Below are 27,369 nucleotides of genomic sequence, written 5' to 3'. Positions count from 1 at the left end.
TTACATGGAAATCATCCTCAAGGTTAATACTCATGAAAAGCAATCCCCAAGAATAGCTTGTTCGTTATCTGTAGTAGAGTTTCATATGTGTTTGCCTAAAACCTTTGAATATTTGCCCCAAACTGCTTCACACCTTCCATTGTAGTAAAATAGGTTTCTTATATTTATGCATTTCACTTAATGTATTTTTTGCCATTTTATTACAGGAGGAGCCCACGAAGACTGGCACAAATCCAGGCCATTAGTATTGACGTATGTTAGGCCAGGTGGCCCGGCAGACAGGTAGCATTTGTCTCTAACCACACTTAAAAATGGAGCTTAAAAAAAATCTAAGAGTAAAATGGCTGGTCTCCATGATGACAATGAAAGCATCAAAAGTAGGCCACCCAGAAAAAGGTTAGGGGACTCCCCAGATATGCAAAACAAAATTACTTTGTATATTAACCAAACAAGAAGAGGCACAGAAAGTTGACAACAGCTCAGCATCCATTAAAGAGGGGGAAGGGAAGAGTCAGTAGCCTGTCTTTGCCCCTGAGACCTTGTAGGACCCTTTAGGAGGAGATGTGGGGGATAGAATGGGATTTTCAGATTGTTCCCTCCCCTGTTCCTTGCAGGTCTCTAGCCTGTGGATGGTTGAAGGAACAATGTACAATTATGAAATTCTTTGTAGGTTTACATTCCAAGTATGTTACTAAAGCTGACATTTGGATGTATCTTTTAACTCAACACATCTCTTGGGTCTCTGTAGAAAGTTTCTAAGTGATCACTTGAATGCAGTTCTCCTTAAAGATAGAGTTTTCAAGCCAAGTCAAAATATTGACATTTCAAATCCATTAGTAATTTAAAAATCAGCTGTTGAAGTACTCAGTTAGCTGAATGTATCCGCTGACTGAGCTCCCACTAATTGATTATAAGATCCCTTCTTCATATTCCTACTAACAACCAGCTCAAATATATAGCTGTTTCTATGATGCAGTCCTTTGCGCAGTAGTACCCCAGTATTGAAAATGCCTGGAGGGGTGTAATTTTTTTTAAATTCACCCATATCAAAATCTTGCCTGGATGTGGAAAGGGTTCTGCTGTGGAGAGCTATACCATATTGCACAGCTGTATGCCGGTATGTGCTCTTCCTCCATCTTTACACATATGGTTACAGATCATAGATCCAGAGGAGTTAGCCATGTTAGTCTGTAGTAGCAAAATCGAAAAGAGTCCAGTAGCACATTTAAGACTAACCAACTTTACTGTAGCGTAAGCTTTCAAGAATCACAGTTCTCTTCGTCAGATGCGCATCTGACGAAGAGAACTGTGATTCTCAAAAGCTTATGCTACAGTAAAGTTGGTTAGTCTTAAAGGTGCTACTGGACTCTTTTCGATGGTTACAGGTGTAATTGCTGTTGCATCTGTGGCTGCTTCCATGCCTGTCCTGGTACATACAATTTATTTATTTATGTTACAGTCCAACTTTGTTGCTGAAGCTCAAGGTAGATTAAACAGCATAAAACAATGCATTCAGATCCATAAAACATTCAATGAACAATACAAACTCAATATCATAATACCCCTGTATAGATCTATGGTGTGGCTCCTTTTGGAATAGTTTGTGCAGTTCTGGTCACTGTTTCTCAAAAAGGACATTGTAGAGCTGAAAGAAGTACAGAAGGTGGCAACCAAGATGATCAGGGGGTTGGAGCATCTTTCCAGAGAGGAAAAGCTGAAGAGTCTGAGATTCTTCAATTTGGAAAAGAGATGACTATGGGGAGACAAGATAGGGTTTTATAAAATTATTCATGGGGCAGAGATGGTGAACAGAGAGAACTTTTCTCCCTGTCCCCAAAATATTAGAACTTGAAAGCATCCAATGGAAATGATGGGCAGAAGATTTAGTATAGGCAAAGGAAAGTACTTCTTTACACTGGTGATTAAGATGTGGAATTCACTGCCAGAGGATGTAGTGATGGCCACAGACATACCTTTAAAAAGGGATTAGACAAATTCATGGAGGGTGGATCTATCAGTGCTGTTTGCCATGGTAACTAAAAGGAACTGCCACATTCGAAGGCAGTAAACCTATGAATACCAGTACCAGTAGACAACATCAGAGGGAGGCCTTGGCCTCTATTCCCTGTTGTTGGCCCTCCGTAGTAACTGGTTGGACACTGTGTGAGATGGGATGCTGGACTAAACGGACCACTGGTCTGATCCAACAGGGGGGTTCTTACGTTTTTATGAATGACTTATCCTAAGGGCTTTATATAGAGATTGAATAGCATGGGGCATAAGGCTGAGCCTATGGGACCCCACAAGACAACCACACATGAAGCTGCCTTATACTGAATTGGTCTGTCAGAGTCAATATTATCTACTCAGATTGGTAGCAGCTCTTCAGGGTCTTAGGTAGAGGTCTTTTGTATCACTTACTACCTGGCATCCTGGAAATGCCAGAGATTGAACCTGGGACCTTCTGCATGCCAAGCAGATGCTCTACCACGGAGCTGTGATTCCTCACACACTGATCACATCTGGCTTCCCACAGCAATCCTCTGATTCATGCCTGTATGGAACAATTTAAACCAATCCAAAGCACATGCCTTAATCTCTACTTCTACTATCCATCATCTCAATAATATGGTATGATCCATAGTATCAAAGCCAGCTAGTAAATGCAGTAAGAACAAAAAAATGCACAGCCCTTGTCTATATTCAGAGATCATTGACTAAAGCCACTCACACTCTCCATCCCATAGCCCAGCCTGAAATCAGAAAAGAGTCTAGAGTAGATGGGTCATCCAGAAAGGCCTGGGAGTTCTGCAACTGCTCTCTGTCATCATGCCCAGGAAAGGCAAAGAGATCAATCTGCACCCCACATGGTTTGGCTTCACAGTGTGTCTTATATAACATGTGAGTGACATACCTCTCGGTGCGACGAGCATTCCCTGAACAGTTTGTCAATGTGCTAGGGAGTTGAATCATGTGAGCCATTTTCAGACTAAGGTTATGCATATAAGCAACCACAAAGGTAGTAACAGCTATGCCTGTTAGAGGAGCAAATATTGAACATAGTTTGCTAGGATAGTGTATTGTTTGAATATGTTTGGGTTTTATCCATGCCTTGTTTCCTGCAGGGAAGGGTCTCTGAAAATTGGGGACAGGCTGTTAAGCGTTGATGGGATCCCCCTCCACAGTGTGAGTCATGCCGATGCCCTGAACATCCTACGTCAGTGCAACCAGGAGGCCCTCTTCCAGATCGAATATGATGTCACCATAATGGGTAAGAGATCTTGGTATGGTCTTTCCTTAGAAACTTGGGTCACAGGAAGGAACAGTAGATCTGTATCATACTAACTTAAACGTAAAATCAAAAATGTATTTGTGATACGACATGACCTGTATGTAGCAGAATTCAGGACAGGTTATTTCCCAAATCTGCCAGAACTCTCTTCCCAACAGGCTATTTATTTATTCATTCATTTATTTATTTATTTAAAATTTGTATTCTGCCCTCCCTGCAAGTGGGCTCAGGGCAGATAACAACATATTAAAATACAATAAAAATTCATCTACAGTAAAACAACAGTATATTAATATACATTTAAAACAGGATGGTGGACAGCCTTCACAGGGAGGGTTAAGTTTTCATACACTCCTTTTTTCAGGCCAGCGGAGGCCCAGCCTCAGCCATATGCCTGGCGGAACAACTCTGTATTGCAGGCCTAGGATAGTAGGTCCTGCCAGGCCCTGATTTCACCAGACAGAGTATTCCACCAGGTGGGAGCCAGGACCGAAAAGGCCCTGGCTCTAGTTGAGGCTAGGTGGGCCTCCTTGGGGCCAGGACCACCAACAGCTGTTTGTCCCCTGATCAGAGTGTCCTCCGGGGAATATATGGGGAGAGACGGTCCCATAGATACACTGGTCCCACTCCACACAGGGCCTTATAGGTCAATACCAGAACCTTGAATCTGATCTGGTACTCCACTGGCAACCAATGCAGCTCTCGTAAGAACAGTGTTATATGCACCTTATTTGGCACTCTTATAATAACACGCGCCACTGCATTTTGTACCAGCTGTAATCTCCGGGTCAGGCTCAAGGGCAGCCCCGCGTAGAGCGAGTTATGGTAATCTAGCCTAAAGATGACCATTGCTTGGATCACTGTAGTTAAATCACGGGTTGACAAGTAAAGGACAAGTTGCCTGGTCTGCCGCAGATGGAAAAAGGAGGACCTGACAACCGCTGTGACCTGTGCCTCCATTTTCAGGGAGGCATCCAAGATCACCCCCAGTTTAGATTAGCCACAGAATGGTTAATAAAGAAAGTAGTAGTGTGTGATGTGTTCTTTTGGTGGTGTGCAGTAAATACCTGTAATTTAGACAACTGCTCAGGCTGGATACAATTCAGTTGAACCTTGCTGCAGTATCAATATATACATAAGACGGGAGAACTCATCTGATTGTACCAGTGCAGCATCATAATTTGGTAAAAGCTGATGGTGAAGTAGGCAGATCACCTACTGCGGCTGTTCAGGGTAGAGCTGTTCCTGTGAGAAAAGTGAGACAATGAACCATGTTGTCTAGGCAAGCTGTGAAACATTTGAGGAAAGTTTGTAGACCTGGAGCTGGCTGTAGATGGCAGATTTGAATTTCTTGGAATCACAGCCTTGGAAGGGGCCTTACAGACCATCTAGTCCAACTGCCTGCCCAATGCAGGAACAGCCTAAAGCATCCATGGCAAGTATTTGTCCAGCTGCTCCCTGAAGACTGCCAGTGAGGGGGAACCACTGCATCCCTAGGCAGCTGATTCCATCGCTAGTAAAATAAAGCTTGCCTTGGTAAATGGAGATCAAACAGCAGAGATTCTTAAATTTCCTTCATGTACAATAGTGTCAAATGGCTTAATTGAACATATTATGAAGCTACATGGGCATATTGTGTGTAACTGATACGGAAAGAGAGGCCTGAATGGAAGCAATATTGTACTAAAAAAATAGGAGTCATTTTCCCCCACAGTACAGTCAGTTTGTGGTAAGGGAAGAGCACAACCTGGCTCCATTGCCAAATTCCACACACTCTTTGGTGTCTTGTTTTGTATGCAATAAAGAAAATTGTTGCATCCATTTATGTAAATATATTTGCCTTCATTCAGATCATAGTCCTAAATGTATGTAAAATTATTTAGAATCTATTTAGTAGACTGAAACATCATTCTTTTGTATATCCTGAGCAGAAAATATTCCATCACACAGTGCAAAAGTAATTTGTAAAACTCACTGCTGCAGTGTATGGAGAAGACCACTAGCATATGTAACTGGAAAAGGGGATTAGATGAACTCATGAAGGAATAGGTTTATGAGTAAGCTGTTAGCTGTGATTGCTAAATAGAACATCCATGTTCAGAGGTACTATACCTCTGAATAAAAATTCCTGAAGAGTAGTAACAGGTGGGTGACTGGGCCTTCTTTGTCCCTGCCTATGAACTTTCCAGGGCATCTGGTTAACCACAGCGGGAAACAGTGCTAGACTCGATGGATCCAGCAGGCCTCTTTATGTTTGTGAATGAACTCTTGGATCTGGTCATATCTTTCTGCTTAGCTTATTGGCAAAGTAGTTTATTAGGAGCTGGGAAGTTCACTAAACTTGAACTACTGTATAATTCAAACCAAAAGGCTTTTCCAAGGACTGCTTTTGATATGGGAGGGACAGAGACCAGTATTAAAATGAATGCACTCCTGCAAGGTCCAACAAAAAATGCTGATGGATCAGAGAACACACATACTTTTGTTTGAATAGGATGGGTAGGACATGCAGAAAATACCAAGGCGGATTTTGACAGAGAACAGGCAGAAATTGGATGGGTAGGACCAGGTGGGGCTTTATGATGCCCTTTACAGCTGCATGTGCTTTGGAGAAGATTTGTTTCTGCTCTTTAACAGCCATGGCCATAGAAAACAATGGAAGGTGATGGCAGCCTGAAGTGAATGTTTTTACTAAGGTTTCTAACACTTGTTTTCTCTCTTCCCACACAGTGAAGCCTGCACCTTCCCTTTCCAACAAATCTTTTCTGGTTCTTCTGCTTGTATACTTTGGGAGGACAATTTTCAATGCTCCTCAGTGCTCTAGAAGTCTGAAAACCAAAAAGAGCACCTAGTTCATTCACTGTGCATTTAACAGCCAGAGCTAGGGCACTTAGAAGAACATAGATCACAGACATACTCAAGAATGGAATTAGAACTGGCTACACCGGGGTGGGAGACTGCAGGGAAGGCAGTGGTATTCAGAAGGGAAGGGAAGGGAAGGAAAACCCCGATTTGGGTTGTACCTGTTTCTAGGCTGCTGCTGTAGAAGATCAAAGGCTAACGGCATAAAATGTTTTCAGGCACAAAAGCTATTCAAGCCCTTGCATTTCACAGGCCTCATGTGGGAGATGTGATGTTATTGTGCAGCAATTTGGAATGGTTCATAGTGGCAAATACTGAGCTGAGTATATGAAAGATGAGCTTAAGGCTGCCATCGAGTCCAAAGCCATTTAACTTCAGAAGCTCAGTGAACTGTTGCTGAGTTTAATGCCTCTGGGAGGGCAACAGACCGGATTGGCTATTTTTAAATCTCCTTCACCCCTTCCCACCTTTAAATCTGTCTACTAGACCAACATATTTGAGCTCTGGGGAGAAGGGGCGGGACCCATGTTATTCAATTACTTTCTAGTTTACTGCAAGGTCAGGAAATCAAATGGGGGCTACGTTTCAGGATGTTTTAGAGCAGGTTGAAGGTCTGTCGAACTGTTTTGTAAACTGAAAGTTGTTAAGTAGTGTTTTGCTAAATGAATATATATGTGCAGAAGGACTGGGGGATCTTTTTGGTAGTTGTCATGCAAGACTACCATCAGAGATGTCCAACCACAAATGATGTGACTGAAGGAGAATTCAACAGTTTCAAATGTTTCATAGAATAATTACATTATCCCATAGAAAACTTAAAGCTAATGAAATGTAACACGTTTAGGCTGGCAGTAAGTCCTGTTTAGAATATTAGGTCATCATCATATTGTATATTAGACTGCAAGTGGGGGATTGTGTATCTTGATGGTTCCCCACAAAAGAAAATTTCTACAAATAGAAAACTAGCATTTCAGGGGAAAGACTTAAGCTGATTGAACCTTAAGGTATAGTCTTCTGTATGCAGGGAGGTTTTTTGTCATATGAGGAAGTATTCAATCCAACCATCACCCATTAGCAGCCTGAAGATGGCACATTCAGTTATCATGTGAAGAGCTGTTTGTCTAGACCAAGCATAAGAGCCAGAAGTCACCTCTATCTAAGCTTTTAAGCATCTGAGGCTTGGAAGAACAGCGCAGGCATTTTCAGTTGGAGTTTGTGTACTACCATCTTTGCCTCTTGCTGCACAGTCTGTCAGACTGTGGCTTATTAAAAGTTGCAGTCCAGACTATCTCTTGCAATTAGACATGAGTCCATTGGTTTCAAAAGATTTTACTGAATATAAACAACCATTATAGTCCACTGGCCAAGATGCAATATCTTGGCTGGTACACGGGTATTGTTATGAATGGAGGTAAAGGTTAAGGTACAGAATAGCATAGCCCAGCAAATCCCATCCTCCCCCCACAGTCCTCAAAACAAACGGCTTGAAGCTGAGAGAGTGAAACTTTCCCAGCGTTGGAAAGACTGTAGTCAAAACATTCCTCTTCTTTGAGATAACTGTTACTGGACTGCTTGTCACCTGAAAAAGAAGAGCTTAAAACACTGACAGGATTAAAATGGAGTCTCTCTGGTCAGAATACACAAGGAACTTATGTCAGACCTGACACAGTCCAGTGCATGTTTCTGTCCTATTTCCTTTGATGGGGTGTACAGCCAGATAGGGGTGTGTAGGATTGCTTTCTCTCTATAGGCTGCCTGTGTAGATCTTTTATGCAGCTCACTTGACTGATTACCGTTGTATTTTTTCCTGAGGTTCTTGTTTCTGGGATTTTATCAGTTATTTTAATTCTTCTAAAACCACTTGTAGTATTTATTGTTAGCCACCTTAAGGCAGCTCTTTGGAGAGATGAGAGAGAAATATTCTAAAAAAATTAATACCCAGCCTTGTATAAACCTTGGGTTTCTGCTTACAGAATCCAGGTTGTCTGTTCCCAGAGTTCAGAATATGTTCAGTATCTTATCCTTTGGCTAGAGGTGTCCTGACTCTGCATACTACCTTTGCAACTGAAATTTGAGCATGATTTGCAAATGACACCTGAAGTTGGAAAAGTAAGGAGCAGTGCAGAGAATACTTGATGTGAATTGACAGAAATGATCAAAAGAAGCTGAAAGATTGTAAATAACAGATGGAGGCGTAAACTTTTTCAGATGCAGGTCTGATTCATGTTTGCAGCATACAGTTGGTTGATGCTGATGTAGCTTGGCTTATTGAAGTAAAACATATCTGAGTGAATATTTTTGTGCTTTTCTGCCTCGTAGGCACAGATGTCTTCATTTCTGTTTGCTTCTCTATATCAGTCACATGTACTATGACACTTTTCCCCCCTGTCATAAGTTTTCTCTATGAAGTGACAGTGGGGCCAGATGTGTCTCGTTCCTAAGCTTTCATCTATAGCTCAAAGTTCCTGGTCTTCTGAAAAGGCAGGAAAAAACTGCTAGGAGGCTATTCTTTCTGAAGGAAAGCTTCTACCCTTCCTAAACAACTCATCTTGATCAATTTAACAGGGATCTTGGGGAATGCTGTAGGCCTGGTATTATAGAAATAGTTACCGATACTGGCATTCTCTCTGGAGAAGGGCTTAAGTGGGTTCATGGTCTTCAGATTCAAAGTGAGACTTTTCTCCCTGTCTTCCAATTTTCTTTTAATCTGATTTTAAACTTTTTTCCCCAGTTTGGATGCACTCAATTCTCTCTCTCTCTCTCTCTCTCTCTCTCTCTCTCTCTCTCTCTCAACTGTTAGAGTAAAAAAAGCTTTTCTAGGGACTAGGCTGAGACTTAAGGTAACAGATAAGCCAAGTGTGGCTTTGATTTAAAAACATATAAATGTTTAATCTTTCCTATATACTCCAGTGAGAAAGGGACATATCAACATTTTGCAGATGAGGACCCCTGCAGCTCATCAAAGATTTGCAAAGACCACTTGACAGTGGTGGGATAATCCACCTTGCAGTGAAGAAGCATTATCTGGATTTTTTATTAAGTCCCTTGGGTCTACTGCAATTGCATAGAAAGCCATGTGTGGGATGGTCTGATTTAAGGAGTGAAAGGATAAGGGGACTTGAATAATCCCTCAGTTTCCCCCACCACTAGAACTCGCATACCAGAAGTGTCCCTAGTTGATAGGAAAGCCCTTTGGGGAGAGGGACTGCAGGAGCAAGGAGGTCTCATCACCTCTCATCCGTCCCCCTTGATTTGCTCATTCAGTCAGGCATCAGTCCTTTACTTTGTACTTGATTGCATCAGATCTGGGTTTAAATGCTCAGATCTGCAGCCATCACTTCTAGTTTGGCCCTTGAGAAGTGAGTGAGACATGGCAGCTGGCTGTCTGAAGCCATTTGGGGGAGCGATTCAATCAAAGAGGAAGGATGCACAGCCCTGCGGTATCCTTCAGAAGGGAACTTTGGTGTCAGATCCATGAGGCTGGAGAAAGATTCGAATAGCAAGGAATACATTTTGAATGCATGTGCACAGTGCAGCAATATTAATAATAATAATATTGATATTATTATTTGCTGCTGAGTGACTTACTTAGATAATGTATCTGAGGAAAGGAATTCATAGCGAACCAAAGTAGACGGTGACTGAATGAATAGAAACTGCTTGGCTTGAAATTAATCTTGGCTGCTAAGTTGTTTGGGGCAGCCAAGGGCTGCCTTCTGTTATCTGGCCCGCGTTTTCTTTTATAATCAGCTGAAGGAGTGTCCCTCAGGAGCCCATTAGATGCATATATAGTCAGGCATACTTTAAGAGAATGCTTATCTCTTTGAAAATAAACCCTGTTTCTTGTCTTCGAACTGCAACTTTTATCTTGTGATAGCAGTACCATGGGTATGTGCACATTGTTGCATCAGCTCTTTTTTTTCTGGAGGCCCCTCTAAAGGTCACAAAATCACAAAGTTTTTTGTAAGCAAGGGTTATCACAATGCAGAATATTATCACAGTGCAGAATATTACTCTGATATTCTGAGGGCTTTGTTTGTGTGGGAAATAGATAGAAGCAAAGAGGTTTGCTGTGTTCTTCACGTCTCTTTTCACTCCAGCTTACACATTTTAGACTGAAACCACACCTGCCATTCTTCCAGCTAGGGTAGTCAAGGGACTGGAGTGTGTCTTGTCTTAAGAAAAGTAGGATATTCTGCTCTATGGACGGTGGTGTAGAATCTCAGAGTTGAGTTACATTCTGAGTTGGGCCATTCTGTTGAGATTAGGTGTGGTTGGACACCCACCAGTTCAGCTGTTGTCCTACGTGCTGTGAGCATGAAGCTGTTGCAAGCTTTCTATTGCAAGCTGTTTGTCTGAGACTGTATGAATTCAGATGTGTCTGGCATGATTTCACTGTTTTCTTATGTGGCTACATGTTCTTCTGTCTGGCACACTCTTACCACCTAACTACTGCTGTTGTCATCTTTATTTTTTTTAAGGGCATACTGACAAAATAGGGGGGAAAGTAAGTCTGAAGGTTTTTTTGTTTATAGTTGAGACTTACTACTTAGTGTCTCTCTGTCAGCTCACGAACCCAACTAATCGGTAAGTGAGACTATTCAGTCCTTGAGTGAAAGGAGAGATGAGGTGCAGTGCTCAGGTGGCTACTGCACAGGCGCAAATCTGATCGGCAGGGGACTTTGGTGAAAGCAAACCTTAGTAGGAGACATTGAAGCAATCCAATCTGAAACTCGCCTCCTGTATTGAGGGAGGATTTTGAACATCATATGTTTGCCCTACAAACATATTTGCTGCAAATTCTCATCATGTCCTGTCAGGATGCCCTGTATAAAAACTGTGTTTTCATTGGAAGTGATAAAGATGTACTTTGTCTGTATTAAAAACATCTAACTTTCTAATTTAAGCCACATAAAGACCAACTGAAATATAGAAATTGTAAACCCGGAAAGAATTGCAAACAACAAATTTTGTTCTTACAGAACGTCCCCGTCCCCCCCTCTGGCTTGGAGTACAGGCAGATTTAATTACTATAAGACCACTGTTGTTTTTCTCTGCAACTGTCATTCCCAAGGCAGACACTTTATTTAGAGATGTGTTCTGTTTGTATAGAGTGTCTGATGTATAGAAGGTACATCATGAAATAAAGCTGCTGGTGTTTTTCTTGTCCCTTACCTGGATAGTCCAGGCAAGCCCAGTCTCGTCAGAGTTCAGAAACTAAGCAGGGCCAGCCTTGGTTAGTAATTGGACGGGAGACCTCCAAAAAAGACTAGGGTTGTAGGGACAGGCCATGGCAAACCACTCTGTTTGTCTCTTGCCTTAAAAACCCCAGCAGGGATTGCCATAAGTCAGGAATGACTTGAGGACACTTTCCCCCCTCCCCACTATATTTTTCCTGAGACACTTAATGTGGAGGAACACTTCTTGTTAAATGGACAAACTGTAGACACTCCATATGTAGTATGAACCAAAATACAGAGGACGTTCTAACGGTATGGAGATAAATAGTGTCTGGATAAGCTGCTGTGGTCTGCTTTAAATGGGAAGATTTAAGGTTGGTTTGGGAAAGACCTAGGATCTTATGGTACTGGAGGAATCTAGGAGATTATCCCAAAGTTTTGGAAGTAAATGATGATTAGATAAAAATATTCAGACCTTCACGTGCAAAGAAATGGGTTCAGCTTTTCAGCTTAGATGTCATGTTTGTGATAGTATAACTTAATGCCAGTTGCAACTTTTGCAAGAAGGTAGACCACTGCAAAGAAGGTAAATCACTGCAAAAATGTGTTAAGTGCTTATCATTCCCATAACTGATCCATGCACTATAAATTTGACCTGGGGAACATTCCATCAACATTTCAGTTGAAGTTTCTACTTACCTGTCTATTTAATGCTAATGACCCTGTGTGTATATACAGTAGAGATTTTGTGAATGGATCAGTTCTTATAGCAGCCACATCGCACATTTACATTTACATTTACATTTATTTATTTATTTATTTATTTATTTATTTTATAATCAATATTAGCAACAATATAGATACACTCAGGGAATTTTTTGTAAAGTTTGTTCACTGACAGACTGTTTATGTCTAAGGAATATGTGGATTTATTCAAGCCCACTGGGGTCAAATTGGAGCTTCCTTCCTTTTTATTCGCAAGCTCCTTCCGTGACTGTTGCTTGAGATACCAGGCTTTCCTGGAGAGGCACAACATTCAAAGCAGATTTCTCATCTTGGGTCAAAAACATCCAGTGTGATTTCATTTATATGTTTTTCAAAAGTGTAACTTCATTCTGTATTAGAATCAGCAGCATTTGACTTAGTTCCCCAACTCTCAAAATTGTCAGTTCCATTCCTGTTGAAGTTGGATAGTCTTTTGGGGAAGGACATATTTCCATGAAGCCTTCTTTCACTTTCAGGCCTTTCTTTTCTGCTCATGATATATGCACATTGAAACTATTCACTTTGCTTGTTTTCTTCTCTGTGAATTGCAGGCAATTCTGCCTTCTAATAGTGCTGAGAGGCCAAATGCATGGCTTGTAAAGCATTTTGCAATTCTTTTGGTGTGGTCAATACAGTTGTACAAGATATTATTAGCCTTTCAGGGACTAGCTTCCTTTATTGATCAATGCTACATGAATTATAAAAGCTGCTGCTATGTGGTTTTTTGGGGGAAGTAGTTGTACATCTTTGTCCTTTTTTGCTCTGTTAGCTCAGCAGTAACATGTCAAGACCTTGGTAGCTGCAATATAACCTGAACATGTTTTACATTCCTGAGATTGAATTTCTCTTAAGTGCCTGTGTGGATTAATACCTTATGAAAAGCTCTGTTCTGATCCATATGGTTTTAGCACAACTTGGCTTTGCCAGAACTTTTGACTTTCTTCCTGTTCTGTATGTCCTTCCAAGAACCCACCCCGAAACAGTTTATAGGAGCCTTATAGGCTTTATTTTCAGCTACCTTGTTGCCATCAGGGTAGGTGCCTGTGGTCAGCGTGGCTGGACACCTGCCAAGACCCACAGATTGACAGGAGAGAGAAAGTTGTGTGACCCCCCCCCCCCGAGGTGTAGGTGCAGTTGAGGAGATGGGAGAAGTGAATCCTGATTCAGGGGAGCAGGAAGAAGGTGACAACTGAAGGAGAGGATGGAGCTACAGTGAAGCGGGTCCATGTATGTCCTGTGCTCAAGAGCTTACCAAAACCATTAGTCAGCACTGCTTGCTGCTGAGAAATCCCTTCAGTACCAGTGGACCTTCATAGACTTTTTCTAATCCAAAAACGAGTTCTGTTCAACTTGTCCATTCTAAATTATTCTTTCCAATTGATTTTGACTGAATAGCCCTTTTAACTTCTGTTAACCAAGAATGAGTAGATCCATATTTGAGATCAATCGGGGCTGTGTCTTATTTAGGGGCAGATCTAGAAGTCACACAAGAGACATAGCTGCTCCAATCAGAGTCTTTCTCCTCTCTTCCTGGGAATAGCTCATGTAACACAACATGTTGTGTGATATGTCACTGTGCATTTTCCCAACCCTGGCTTTGATTGCCAGTGGTATGAGACAGAGGCCAGAGCACACACAACATGATGACATCGCTGCACGTGCGGCTATATTACATTTTGCCAGGAGAAGGAGGCCTGGAGTGACAGCAGCTTCATGTCTGTTGGAATGTCTAGTTTCTACTTTAAAAAAAAACCCTTCCCTGCCTCCAATGAGAGTAGAGCAGCATATGTTATTCTCCTCTTCCTCAGATTCTCCTCACAGTAACTCTTTGAGGTAGATTAGGCTGAGGATGCCCAGGAAGCATCCTGGCTGAGCAGGAGATGGCACCTGCATGCCCCCCCTAACCACTACACCATTTGAGTGTAAACTTGAATGGGTGCTGTCTCTTCAGCATTGCCTGTAGGAGCTGGAGCCAGACAAAGCAGGAGCCCTGTTCATGTTACCTGATGTCAGCAGCATGTGGTGTCTGAGATGCTTGGCTCTCGACAGTGTTGCTGAAGTGAACGTTGCCAAGCAGTCTGGATATCCTAGCTGGCAGAAGTGAAAGCATCTGATGCCTTTTAGGTTTGTTGTATATCTTTCTTTTTATTACTTTCTACAGCCAGTTTTTTTTCTCTGTAGCTTTCAAAAAGAAGCTTAAATTTTTAATGGTGAGCTTTTTTAATTGTCATTTTATAGCAAAATTATCCTTTAAGCAAGCTCAGAGGCTCCGGGATGCCCAGAAAGACTCCAAATGTAACATCTTAGAGTCAAACTAGTGCTAACTCTGGGCCACTGCTAGTGAGGGAAGATCCATCTCTATGCTGTGGATGGAAGGTCAGAAGGAACTGTGGTTGTGTTGCAAGAGAACAGGGATCTAAACTGAAGAGGAGTGGTATGCATTACAGCATCAGAGGGAGAGAGGGAGAACTAAAGAAGAAATGTCATGAGATGATGAACTATTGCTAAAGGTAGAGTTACCTATTTTTTTAAAGGCTACACCTGCATTCCTGTGTTTTAGTGGTACGTCACTCAACTTCTAAAGAATCTCTTCCATTTACTGAAAAGAAGTGCAGGCAGGAGGGAAGTAACTGTATTTCTTGTCGCCGGTGACAATGGAATCACTTAGTCTGCATTCAGACATCACAGAAAGCTCCAGTTAAGCCAAGGTTCAAACACAGCTTGATGCCGGATTCATGTTTGCCTCTCTTCTCATTCCTCTTCTTGCACAGAGCATGGTTGAGGCTTCCTGGTTTGAAACAAACTCCAATTCCCTGTGACACTTGAAGGCAGGTACTGGGTAAATTGGACTTTGTTTTCTCCTCACAAGCCAGGATCTTAAACCATGATTTAAACCTTTCTGCGGAGGAACCAGATTCCAGTTCATCCAGAAGCCTGCACTCATGTGTCGTAGAGAATTTGGTTTTGTTTCCAAACAAGCTTCCATAATCACACCGCACACAAGAAGTGCATATATGAACCTGGCAGGAAGCTGTGGACACTCTCACTCTCAGTTTGTTGTAGCTCTTGAATGCAACCACCTTTACATCTGTGTGCTGGAGGGAAAGTATCACATTTTATCTACAGCAGCAGTACTGGGGGTGGGGGGAGTGGCACTTAGATCCCCAAGGGGGAAAAAAACTTGGTAACTACTGCAGGTTTATTGGTCCAGTAAACGGTAGAATGGAAAGGCCTTTGGAAGGGAGGTAGAACTATAACTATTAAATGCTAGTATCTATGCACATAATGCTCTTCCAATATTTTGATGAGCACTTTTTCATCATGTAATTTAAAAAATGTTTGCTTTTGGGGGGGGGGGTCATAAGTAACACCATAATCACTTGCTCTTGAATTTCTCTAATAAACTCTGAATTAATGGTATGGAAATGACAGTCCAGAAGCAGTAGACACATCAGTTGGCTTTGTATCTATTATTGTAAAATGTAATGAAGAACTGCACAGAAGAATTATGTTCAAAGTGGTAGTTACCATGTTCAGGGTCGTATGTATTTTATATAGATATAGACAGACACACACACACACACAAGCACCTGAAAAAATCTGAGAGCTAAACATTGACTCTGAAACACTGCAGAAAATCTGGATTTTTGTAAAAATTAAACCAAGTATCTAGCATTTAATATTGCTGTAAAGTGTCTTAAAAGTAAAAAAAAAAAAAAAAAAGGCAGGCCAAGCAGCTGGATAGTTGCAGTTTTACAGCAAGAACATTCTGGCTAGCCTTGGTCTTTGTTGCTGAACTTGTAGACTGTGGCATCTATTCACCTGAACAGTCTCCCAGAGGAGGTCAGACAAATTCTCCTATCAACACAGTTCCTGAGGCCCTGTAAAGTCATCTTAGTCAAAAGGGTTTTGGATCTTTAACATAGAGACAGTGTTGTACAGATATGGGCATGCTACCCTAGCGGAGTCTAGTTTGAGTCAAATTTTTTCCTGTCTGTCTTGGCATTTATGGTGTGCTTAATATGTTTATAGCCCTGACCTGGATATCTCAGGTAAGCCTGATCTCATCAGATCTCAGAAGCTAAGCAGGGTTGGCCTTGGTTAGTAATTGGATGGGAGACCTCCACCGAAGACCAGGGTTGCAGAGGCAGGCAATGGCAATGAGGAGAGGGACAGATGATTCCCTCTGCCAATGACACTAGTTTCAGGGAAGGGACCTGATGCTCTTCTTGGAAAGCGGCTTCCTTCTGATGAGTGAGTTAGTGTAGAAGTCAGTGCTGCAAAAACAGAGGTGAGGAGTTGCGTGGAGATCTTCCTTGCAAAACCCTCAACCAGTAATCTGATTTTATTTAGGCTGACTCCACCAGCCTACCAGTTGGCCCACTAAAGACTAGCACATCCAGTGTGTAGCTGGTGGGTGCTAAGTACACTGAGAGGCAAACTATATATGATGTTTTTGCCCCTCGTTCCCCTCAGTGAGATGGCAGCTGCTGAGAACTAATTTCCTAAGCACCACAGGGGCATGTTCAGTCGCCCAGTATGGCAAACAGGGTTCCCAGGGCTGTCTCCATCAGGAAAATGACACAGACGGAATCCCCTTCTCCCCTCATGCCATGGTCCAGATCTAATCAGGTCTCTATGGTGCTGGGGAAATTCATTCCCAGCCGCTGCCCTCTGACTGAAGGGAATGAGAGTCAGAAACCTCAAAAGTCAAGTTACATTTGCCCCTAAGTCAGTTTACCTCACCCTTCAAGTGGTATAGGCTGAGGTGTGGTAACCTACAACCTTCAAATCTAACAGTGCAGTTAGGTGACATTTTTGCAGTGCTTTTGAAAACAGCAAAATGGTCATGTGGTATGGGAGGAAAATTGCTGCTCAGACTCATTAAGAGGCTTGTAAGTAAGGAATGCCGGAGTTCCTTGAAATGATTCCCTCAGTGATTAAATTACTATGGGAATTGATGGCTGGTGTGTATCTTTCATGTATGGAGCCATCCCAATGGCAGACTGTACAGTCTTTATCTGCTTCATCAACCCTACTGCATTGTGATGACCTTCTGCTTTAGGGGGGGTTGCTGGCCACAGTGTTTTCCTCCTTGCATCTCCTTCATAGCAGTCAAAAGTATCTCCTGTATTAGTGAAGAATACTTTGATGCAAATGTGTGCAAATTCATTTCCAAAAGTGCAGTTCTCAGATATATTCTCACCTGAGCAATGGCTTGAGGCACCATAGTTTTAAGCAAAGAAACTGAACTGGTATAATTTCTGAAATGAGAGGATATATAGCACGTGTGGACAACGTAAAACTGGCTTTGTCGGGGCTCTGATCAAGCCTCAGGGGTCTTTGGGAGGAAAGAGGGCTATACTTTGGCCAGGCGATTATGACAGCTTTATGGCAAATGCTTACAAGGTGAGAGAGAGTGGGGTGCCTCGTCCAGGTAGTTTAACAGTGATCAGGTGGTAATTCTGCATATGTGCAATCAGAGAGGCATGTGCACTGCTAGTTAAAACTGCAGCCCCAACATCTTCACAGGTAGACAGTGTGTTTCATTCAGCACCCAAGCTAAAGTGGTTGCCTGCCCAACTATAACTCATTCATCTGCCAGAGGAGTTAGCCGTGTTAGTCTGTAGTTACAAAATAGTAACGACTCCAGTAGCGTCTTTAAGACTAACCAACTTTATTATAGCATAAACTTTCGAGAACCACAGCTCTCTTTGTCAGATGCATGACAAAAGTTCTCTTCATCCATCTACAGCATTATCTTTCTCTCTTCATGACCTTTCTCAGCCAGTTATGTTATTCTTTTCAAAATGAAGACTTTGAATGTTCCTAAGTACAAGGCCAGTTTCATTTTACCTCCTGTGTAAAGAACTATCATGTAGTGAGGAAGAGCTCCACACTTGCCTTTAGCTATGCGTAGACAGCAGAGAGATCTGTCGGTTCTGCTTCGTCCTGGACAGGAAGGGAGCTGCCCAGCCTGGCCTCCGTGTCGATTGTGGGTATTAGAAGCATTAAACCTTCATACAAAGGTGTTCTTTTAAGTATTGTCTGTCTATTCTCGAATCACCGTTAAAAGGTGTAATGTTTTGTTCCTGTGTAAGGCAACCTCTCCCAGCTGTGAGTAGTCTAAAGGCTAATCTCTCTCGTATTTTGAGAATTCTCCAGGCCAACTATAGTTTTTCTAGGGAAAGCGATCTTTCCTAGGGTGAATTGTTACTTGGTCCTGCTAGCACCTCTCCACATTCTTGACAAACACCAAACAACCATTCTGCAAGCTTTGCACTTGATTTGCAGACAAACATAGGATAACTTTGCTAAATTTTAACAGCTGGATAGCTTAGAGCGAAGGTCTTGCAAGCAGATTAGGCAAATGACATTTGCTTCGGTGCTATCTGTGGCTGTTCAGATTTAGTGGATTTAAGAAATACTTAATCAGGGCCTCTGGAGGAAAAAAACTACAGAGTAGGGTACTTCTTTATAATCTATAATCTAGGTAATTTATGAAGAGATAGAAATAGCACAATCAAAGCTAACTATATAGACCATTTTTATGTTTTTGCTCTTGCTTAGTAATATGAATGAATACAAATGCAAAAATTAGCTTCTTGAATTCTATTATTTTATGGGTGAGGTTGTGGCTTCTGGTTTGTGCTGCCTACATCCTTAGGCCTGAACCTTGAATGTTCCTTTCTTTAGAATTTTCCAAGGTCAGCATATATATGTGCAAGAAAGAGTTTTTGCAAAGATGTACGACGCCATGTGTGTCAAGTTGAAGCTGTTTTGTGGTCACTGCTAGCTGTTTCTAGCTCAGTGTCATAGATGGGAAGGATGAAACAAAATATCTTACATTGTTTGTTTTGTTTTATAGATACGGTAGCCAATGCTTCAGGCCCTTTGTTGGTGGAAATAGCAAAGACTCCAGGTTCTGCCCTCGGAATCTCTCTGGCAACTAGTACCCATCGGAATAAGCAGGTCATAGTAATTGACAAGATCAAGCCAGCCAGTGTGGTGGACAGGTATGAAGCTGAACTGCCTTGCCTTCTCCCAATTTTATACCGGTTCCTTGTTTCCCATATTTAGAATATATATTTCAGTCTTGTAAACTGTAAAAAAAATATGCAGGGAAGCTTGCTGCTGTGTGACATTTTTCCAGGTTTAAGGGATATTGTGCAAGGAGTATTACGGATGTTCCTTCTTCAGGACGTTTCACTGTCCACTGTCTTAAAAGTCTTCATATTAAGCACTACTCCTGGTGCCTCTGCCAACAGAAGAGGGCTGGCAGGGACCAGAGATGAGGCCTTCTTAATTATGCTACTGCACCTGTGGAATAAAGGTAAAGGTGCAAGCACCGAGTCATTACTGACCTGTGGGGGGACGTTGCATCACGATGTTTTCTTGGCAGACTTGTTACGGGGTGGTTTGCCATTGCCTTCCCCAGTCATTTACACTTTACCCCCAGGAAACTGGGTACTCATTTTACCGACCACGGAAGGATGGAAGGCTGAGTCAATTTTGAGCTTCCACCAGGATCGAACTCAGATCATGAGCAGAGCTCGGGCTGCAGTATTGCAGCTTACCACTCTGCGCCACAGGGTTCCTGTGGAATACCCTCCCCTAAAAATTTGCTTTTAGATGCCTGGCCAAAACATTTTCTCTGACCTAGGCTCTCCTTTTCCTGTTTCCTCCCCACAATTATACTGGTTACTTTTATACTCTGTCTTTATGTTGCTGACTTTGTGGTGATAAATATTGAGGAGGAATTTGAGTTTTGAATTATTTTGATTTTTTTTAATGTAAATTCATTGTTTTATGCTGTTAGTGACCTCAGACAGATTTGGGGGGGGGGAGTGTTTGCAGAATAGAAATCTTTTAAATAATAAATAAAATTAGAATATAAGGTAGTAGCTTTCATCCTGTGTTCTGGAGCGCTCTGCAGTTCCTTGAATGCTTATTGAAGTATATAACAACCCTTTATAACCAATGCTCTCATGCAATGCGCAACAAGTGAGGCATGTTAAAGAACACTCTTGAGTGCACACAGAGCAATACTAAGGCCTCACAGACGTGCGCAAACGGAGTGTGTACCCCAGCACATGGCTCAGAATCTCCTGCAAAGCAAAGGAGCCCTTGCCATTGCCAGGTTGTTTTACAGACAGATCAATGTGGAAAGTTTTTTCTCAGGGTAGAAAACTGTAACGTTTTGGCCTAAGATTTTCACAGCATCAGTAGTTTTACAATCAGGAACATCTGACAGCACTACTGCAAGTGAATTTAAGTCACCACGTGGTTCAAGATAACTGGATTTGGTTTGGCAGAGATTAATTAGCCCCAGCGGAGTATGCAATATGAACATAAATTTAGACTTTAATTTGGAGATCACAGATGTCCTTTTTTGAGATCTTGGCTTATGCGGAAGGATAACTTGTTGTGTGAAGGGTAAGTTGCTATTTGGTCTTTCTTCTGTCATACTCCCTTCTCAAATAATTTACCACAATGGAGCCTTTATAGACTACAGGTGTGTGTTCTTTTCATTGTTATAAATGCACAGTTGTTCATTTTGTAGGATGTCAACAGGATGTAGTAGGATATTTTTGGAGCTTTGAAAATGTGCCATAGTTATTGTTCTTGTGTGTGCTTGTGTATTTATTTACAAACTTATAGCTGGCTTGCTACCCAGTCAGGGCCACCAAGGCAACTATGGTTGCATGAATATAAACCATCCAAACTTTATAATCTTCCTTTAGTGTCTTACAAGAGAAGTGTTAAACACTAACAACGATACTCCCTTCTCTTGCAACATATGCTGTTTCACAAACCTTTTTTGTTTGTTATTTGACTTGTCAGAAATAATCCTGTTTCTTTAGCTCTCCTTAAACATTCTACTTTCTAGTGGTGGAGATACATCTGCCCTGATTTTTTTTTTAGTGACAAATGGCTAAGAATAAAAGTGAATACAAATAAAATTTGTGGTTAGTTGTCAGCAAAGACCTTTGATTCTTGCAATAAAGATAGTGTGCTATCTGACATGTTAATGTTTTTACTTCATTTCACAGAGAAAAGCATCTTAAATTTTCAGCCAAGCCATCTTTATGTGCCTTTGGATAAAATCTTTCTGCTTTCATGTCTTTCTAGCCAGATCTGTCCAAGGCTGGAACTCATGCTGTTTTCATTTTGGCATCAAACGAGAGCCAAAAAGAATGTAGCAGACCTCCCCCAAACCTTTCAGAGATGAAAATAGGACATGAAGGCTGAGCTGGGGCCCACACAATGCAGACTATAGATATGCTACAAAGAAAAACCAAAACATAACCCTCTTAGCCACTCACCCAGACCTGGGACAAAGAATGCGATGTGGGTGTCTTCATGATTTTTTTTTTTAAAAAAGGACAGTATGCTTTTTTTCTAAAGCTAAATCAAAACAAACTACTATGGATTTTTAAAAAGTATAATTAGTGTTGAAACTTCATGACAGGGTTGCTGTGCCTTGATAGCTAGATAAGAAATTAAGCAGGCAAAGCTTTTGCTTTTGTTGCGCCACTATCCTGGAAAAAGCTTCCTTTGCTAAATCTAGGCTTGCTGTGCAGTTACTGAAGAAATCCCTTTACCTGAAAAGAGAACAAACCCAGCTGAAAAATGGGGAAAGAGGGAGTTGTCCAAGAAAAGGCTAACTTCTGCTTGCTTATGTACACCAGATGCAGAAGCCAGTCACCCGCGTACCCCTACCTTGTTCACTGAGAAAGAAATTACTGTTCAAGACATCTCTGATCAGTAACATCACTTGGACATTCCCAAGAGAAGGTTGTGCATGGAACACATCAAGGAGAAAAAGAGGGTATATAAAGCAGACACAAGCCTTGGCATGAGTGTAGAATTGTCCCTCCTCAACTAACCTCTCATCGTGAACTCACATTATTGAGATGTAGTGTTTGTGGTCTCATTTTGGAACTCTCAACCATCTACCACAAGTTACTGCTGTTTTTAAGATTATCTGACCCACACTGACACACACACGGCTGTTCTTAAGATTATCTGACACACACACACCTCTTTACAAGGGAGACCTTCCTTCCTTCCTTCCTTCCTTCCTTCCTCATACACATTTGGATTATATACGTGTTAGTTAACTATATAATTCATTGAATGAAATCTAAAAATCATATTTAAAGGGGAGGGAGATCATCTTATTTACTTTTGACGAAGTGAAGTAGCCTGGTTGCTTACCTCAAGAATCATGAAGGTCATGCTCCCAAACCAAGAAGGAGTGGGTTGGTTTCAGATTTTAGGAGAGCTGGACTGTCAGATATTTTGCCCAGCAGAACAGCTCCATGACCATCAGACAGCAGCAACTGAGATATGAAGGCATAGGAAAAGTTGGTATGTAGTAAAGTCCAGCAATATAAACAAGATGCTCTTGCACTCTGCTGTTCCACGTAGGCACCACAGATCAGTTGGTATGTCTTTGCCCTGCAGATCTCGGTACATTGGCATGAGAGTGCTCAGGCTACAGGAAAGATCATGGTCCTTGCATCAGTTTCTGGTGATTCTGATAAAGTTTAGGAGGGTGGGTCAATAAACTGAACATGAGAATCCAGGACATCCCCTGGGAAAGTAAGTACCCAGGACAAGATTCAGAAAAGCCTGGCTGAAGGTACAATTGGAAGGCATGACGCAGCAGTCATCAGATATAATGCAGTGTCACGGTACCTTGGTCATAGATCCAGAGGAGTTAGCCGTGTTAGTCTGTAGTAGCAAAATCAAAAAGAGTCCAGTAGCACCTTTAAGACTAACCAATTTTATTGTAGCATAAGCTTTCGAGAATGATTCTCGAAAGCTTATGCTACAATAAAATTGGTTAGTCTTAAAAGGTGCTACTGGACTCTTTTTGACAGTACCTTGGGTAATTTGTGTGTGACAGAGAATTTACTGGATCTTGAATTGCTATAGTAATTGTCCCTGTTTCTGGATTTCTCCTGCAGATGTGGAGCATTGCATGTTGGTGATCACATCCTTTCCATTGATGGCACCAGCACAGAACACTGTTCGTTATTAGAGGCTACCCAGCTTTTAGCTGCAACATCAGAAAATGTAAAATTGGAGATACTACCTGCTCATCAGAGCAGACTCCCTCTCAAGCCTCCAGACACGGGTATGGACCAAGATTAGTTCTAAAGTACAAAGTGCTGCTGTTTCCTCTGGAATGCTGGTATATAATAACCATACTATGGCCTTTGTAAAACCATGCTATAGTTCTTGCTAGTATCTGAGGAAATACTTTCATTGTGATAAGACTGAAACAGATTAGGTAAGGTTCATTCAGGAAACCTAAGAGCACATGGTAGATGACTGAAACATGGCCCTCTTATTTGTTTATAACCTAGCCCTGAGTAACCCCATTGTGTGTATTTTTGATCTGCATGTGAGCTTTCCATAATATATAGATACTCAGTATGGCTAGTTAAAAACACCTGAAATTCCTTTAGCACAATTCTCAGACAAGGCTGAATTTCCCCAGGCCCTTCTTTTTTTCTGATAGTTTAATACGCAGCTTCTTTTCACCATGAATTAAACTTAAATTCTTTTAACGTTGCACAGGCCAACAGTCATCCTTCACGGATGAGATACACTCCACAAATTGAACTTTCTAAGACATTTTAAATGCTAGCTGTGCATAGAGAACCAAGTAATATGGAAGGATAGCTCTCTGTCAATTGGGGGCACCCCCACAACAAGTGACTGCACTGGACACTCATGACCTAAAAATATTCCCATGGATGACTTAAACATCAGCAACACATTCCCTTTTTCTGCTGCCCAGTGAACCCTAATCTTCTATGGACAATTTATGATTCAGTTGTTTGCAGCTATGTCTCTGGATTCTCATCTCTGGCTTTATCAGGAACATTTTGGAGCTGTACTCGCTATCTAATCTGCAGAAAAAAGGAGAAAAGCTTCAAAGGTTTAATGCATTTCAATGACACAATAATAATTGTTTCCATGTATAAAGAGCATTTGTATGCTTTTCTTGGTGGTTAAAACATAATAAGGAAAATAGATTAATCATCTGTCCATCTCCATAAGTAAGTCTTGAAGAGACTTCAGTGGTCCTTTGTAGAAGTTTACCACTTGAAAGACCATTTGTGATCTTTTACATTAAGGCACAGGAGATGCTTCAGCAGTTGACCAACACACAATAACACCTTTTTGAGGCCATAGAGGAAGGGTAGGGAACTCAATTCAGCACCTTCTATGTCAGAAGCCTGAACTTTGCCTGTTAATATGACTTTTTGTGACTGCTGTTATGTTTAACTGATTAACATGAGGTTACAGCAGCCACTTTGTTAACTCTTGTTTATAAATAACATAAACTTCTCTCGTTTATAAATAATTATTCCACAATCTTTGTTCCAAAAATCCCTTTATATGTGCAGACAGGACCAGATGATGGGTTCATGTGCTTACCAGGAAACAGCGGTCGATTCAACTTTGAAACAGGAGAGTTTGTTGTGGAGAACAGTTAATTCCTCCCTCTCCCCAGCCCAGGACACCCCACATTCACTATGGGAAGACCTGCGCTTACATAATCTGTGCTGGCTGCTGCATAGCTCCCAGGTTTTCAATACTGTGCAGCTGAAAGGAAAGCAGATTTGATGTGAACTGTGCAAGTGACAAGAGTGGTTTTGTAATGACCTTTCAATAGAGGGCTACTAGAGAACTTGCTTTATGTATCCTGCATGCTTATGATCCTCTCTGTTTTCTGCTTTTATTATTATTGCCTGCATAATGCTGGACACAGTCAAAGTGCAAAAGAGTGACCACCACCATTGCTGGGATCCTTGTGTCAGCTATTGCCACACTCACCATCCAGGGCATTGCAAGACGCCCACCTGGAACCAGACTTCCAGCCAAGATTATTGCAAATGTAAGGCACCTTATTTTTTATCTGTTTTTTGGACTGCACTTCATAATTGGAGCTGGCAAAGGGCACACTGTCAGACTTTTAACCCGTCTCCGATCCAAGTATAAGAGAAGGGGGGAAATGATTACACTTTAGTGGGGTTAGGGGGAGGTCTAGCCTGGGATGCAAGCCTATTCCCATAATTAAGTGATCCATTTATGTCATTTCAACAATGAAATAGAAACTTTTCTTTCATGACTTAACTAGATTCTGTGTAAGAGATGCGATTTATGCGGCCTACATATTTATACTGGGGTCAGAGAAATAATGCTTGATCCCAAACCAGTAGTGCCTGTCTAGTTTTTATGGATTTTATAAATTTTACTGTACTTTACCTCAAGTTACTTCTTTAGAGAAGTTTATAAATTAATAAACAAAATGTATGTCTGCACGATGAGCCATTTCCCCCTCTCACTCTGTCCATCCTGAAGACCTGTGCTTTTAATAAATTTTAGATGGGTATTTACAACCATCCATGGCCATTGTGGAGCTGGCCTTTCCTCATTTCCCCCCTTCCATTACAGTTCACTGACCTCCCCTTTCCGGTTTTGCTTCTGGGGGTGGGATCTGCAGACACTCAGAAACAATATAGGGACAGTGTGGGGGGATCTGTGGGAGTGGGAATCAGCAGAAGCCATGCCCCCCCTTCTACTCAGCCCTCAAGTTTAAAGGTTCTGCCCCAAGATCAACCAATAAAACCTGTAACCTTTTTTCTTAGTTGTCCCAGTCCTTCTGTACTTGCCCCTCTGCGGCAGTTCTGTAGTACCCTAACTCATTCCCAGTGGAAATTTGTCTCTTCTCTTTTCTTTCTAGCTTCATTTACAGAATGTAGATTATGCTCCCTTTGGACACAGGCTGTGTCACTACTATATTCTATACAATAACAAAGGAACCATTGATATCTGTAGCTGTAATTCAAATCTCTCCTATTTTTCCCTGAAAGAATTTCACTGATTTATAATCTGAAGAATAGGAGGTGTCCAGGGAATGATAGATTTGGGAACATCCTTTGGTGATATGAAGTATGGCAGGCTTACTGTTTCATAGATCAACTGTGATGCTAATATTCTGCATGAAGGAGAGGTTTACAATAACAATTCTTAACATGCTTTGGGGAGGAGGAAATAACTTCCAGCAAGTTACTCATCTCTGTATTGTCTCAGACAACTCTGCAGTATGCAAGAGTTGATTAGGCGGCAGGAGCATTTGAGCATATTAAATTGAGTTAAAAGTTAGTGGTAATAGTAGTGGCCAGATGGGTACATTCTGACCTTTTGACTCTGCCTCTGGCTTTTTTGTGTTGTCCAGCTCTTGTAGCTGCCAATTTTTCATCTCCCACAATGAACACATCAGGGTTTGCCTGCCAGAATTCCAATACTCTACCTCGGAGCAACCATACCATGAGCCCACGGGCCACGATGCTGAGGAGAAGACAAAGGAAGAAGGAGCACAAAAGTTCACGTAAGGGGCACAGGGGAGAGTGGGAAGGGCTGCTGGACTTAAGTTACAGCTCCTTAAGACTATTTAATTATGGGTCTTTAAATTTCTTTCCCAGTTCACGGTTTCTGTTATTTTTTTTTTCACAAAAAGAAAGTGAAAATCTGTACATCTTTTCCCACTGCTCTCTTTGTGATTCCGTGCCTGGAAATCCAACCCCTAAGAAATACTAGTAAGCTAGGCACTCTTTGGCCGTTTCCCCATGTCTTAAAGACAGCGTCTCACTCACGGAATGCTGGCAGCGCTTTCGCGATTTCTGATGTCACCGTTTCCAAAACAGAGGCAGGCAGTTATGATTCCGTTTTTGTGGCCATCAGAAATTGCGCGAAAGAGCCGCCAGCGTTCCATGAATGGGGCGCTGTTTTTAAGACGTGGGGAAAATAGCCTTTCTCCCACACCCAGTCTGACATTTCCCTCATGACAAACAAGCACCAGTGCATTCTGAATGTGCACTAACTACTTTGTTGTCAGATGTCAACTGCAAATGGATCTTCCTGTGTGGACTAGACAGTCCAGATGCAAACAATTGTTGTAGAGTGATGATTGCACAATATCCAGTGAGTTACAAATGCAGCCATACAATCTATTCTTCAGAATCAACCTGCAAGAAAACTGGTTCCGCCAGCCTTCAGTATAAGCCCACCTTCTTCACAGAGCAATCTTTCAATTTTAAATATACTGAATGGGTTTCCTTAGATAATAAAATAAGGTATTGAATGATCTTTTAAGTGTATAAATGCAGAAGCAGCTTTTAAAACTGGATACAGTGCCAGAAGCAGTTGGGTAGGAGGCAGAATCTGAAGACAAAATCAGTGTTT

General features: G+C 41.6%; 1 protein-coding gene across 1 annotated transcript in view; it reads left to right on the top strand.

The window, feature by feature from the left end:
• GRIP2 (glutamate receptor interacting protein 2) overlaps positions 1-27,369 on the top strand; it is a 150,405-nt gene that overhangs the window by 48,650 nt on the left and 74,386 nt on the right. Inside the window, exons 8-13 of the mRNA XM_054976398.1 lie at positions 207-282; positions 3,126-3,271; positions 18,968-19,115; positions 23,076-23,245; positions 24,893-25,018; positions 26,363-26,515. Coding sequence (XP_054832373.1) covers positions 207-282; positions 3,126-3,271; positions 18,968-19,115; positions 23,076-23,245; positions 24,893-25,018; positions 26,363-26,515 — 819 coding nt within the window. The remainder of the gene's footprint in view (positions 1-206; positions 283-3,125; positions 3,272-18,967; positions 19,116-23,075; positions 23,246-24,892; positions 25,019-26,362; positions 26,516-27,369) is intronic.

This window comes from Eublepharis macularius, chromosome 4 (genome assembly GCF_028583425.1).
Source record: "Eublepharis macularius isolate TG4126 chromosome 4, MPM_Emac_v1.0, whole genome shotgun sequence".
Taxonomy (NCBI): domain Eukaryota; kingdom Metazoa; phylum Chordata; class Lepidosauria; order Squamata; family Eublepharidae; genus Eublepharis; species Eublepharis macularius.
This window is presented reverse-complemented; position numbering and strand designations above follow the sequence as displayed.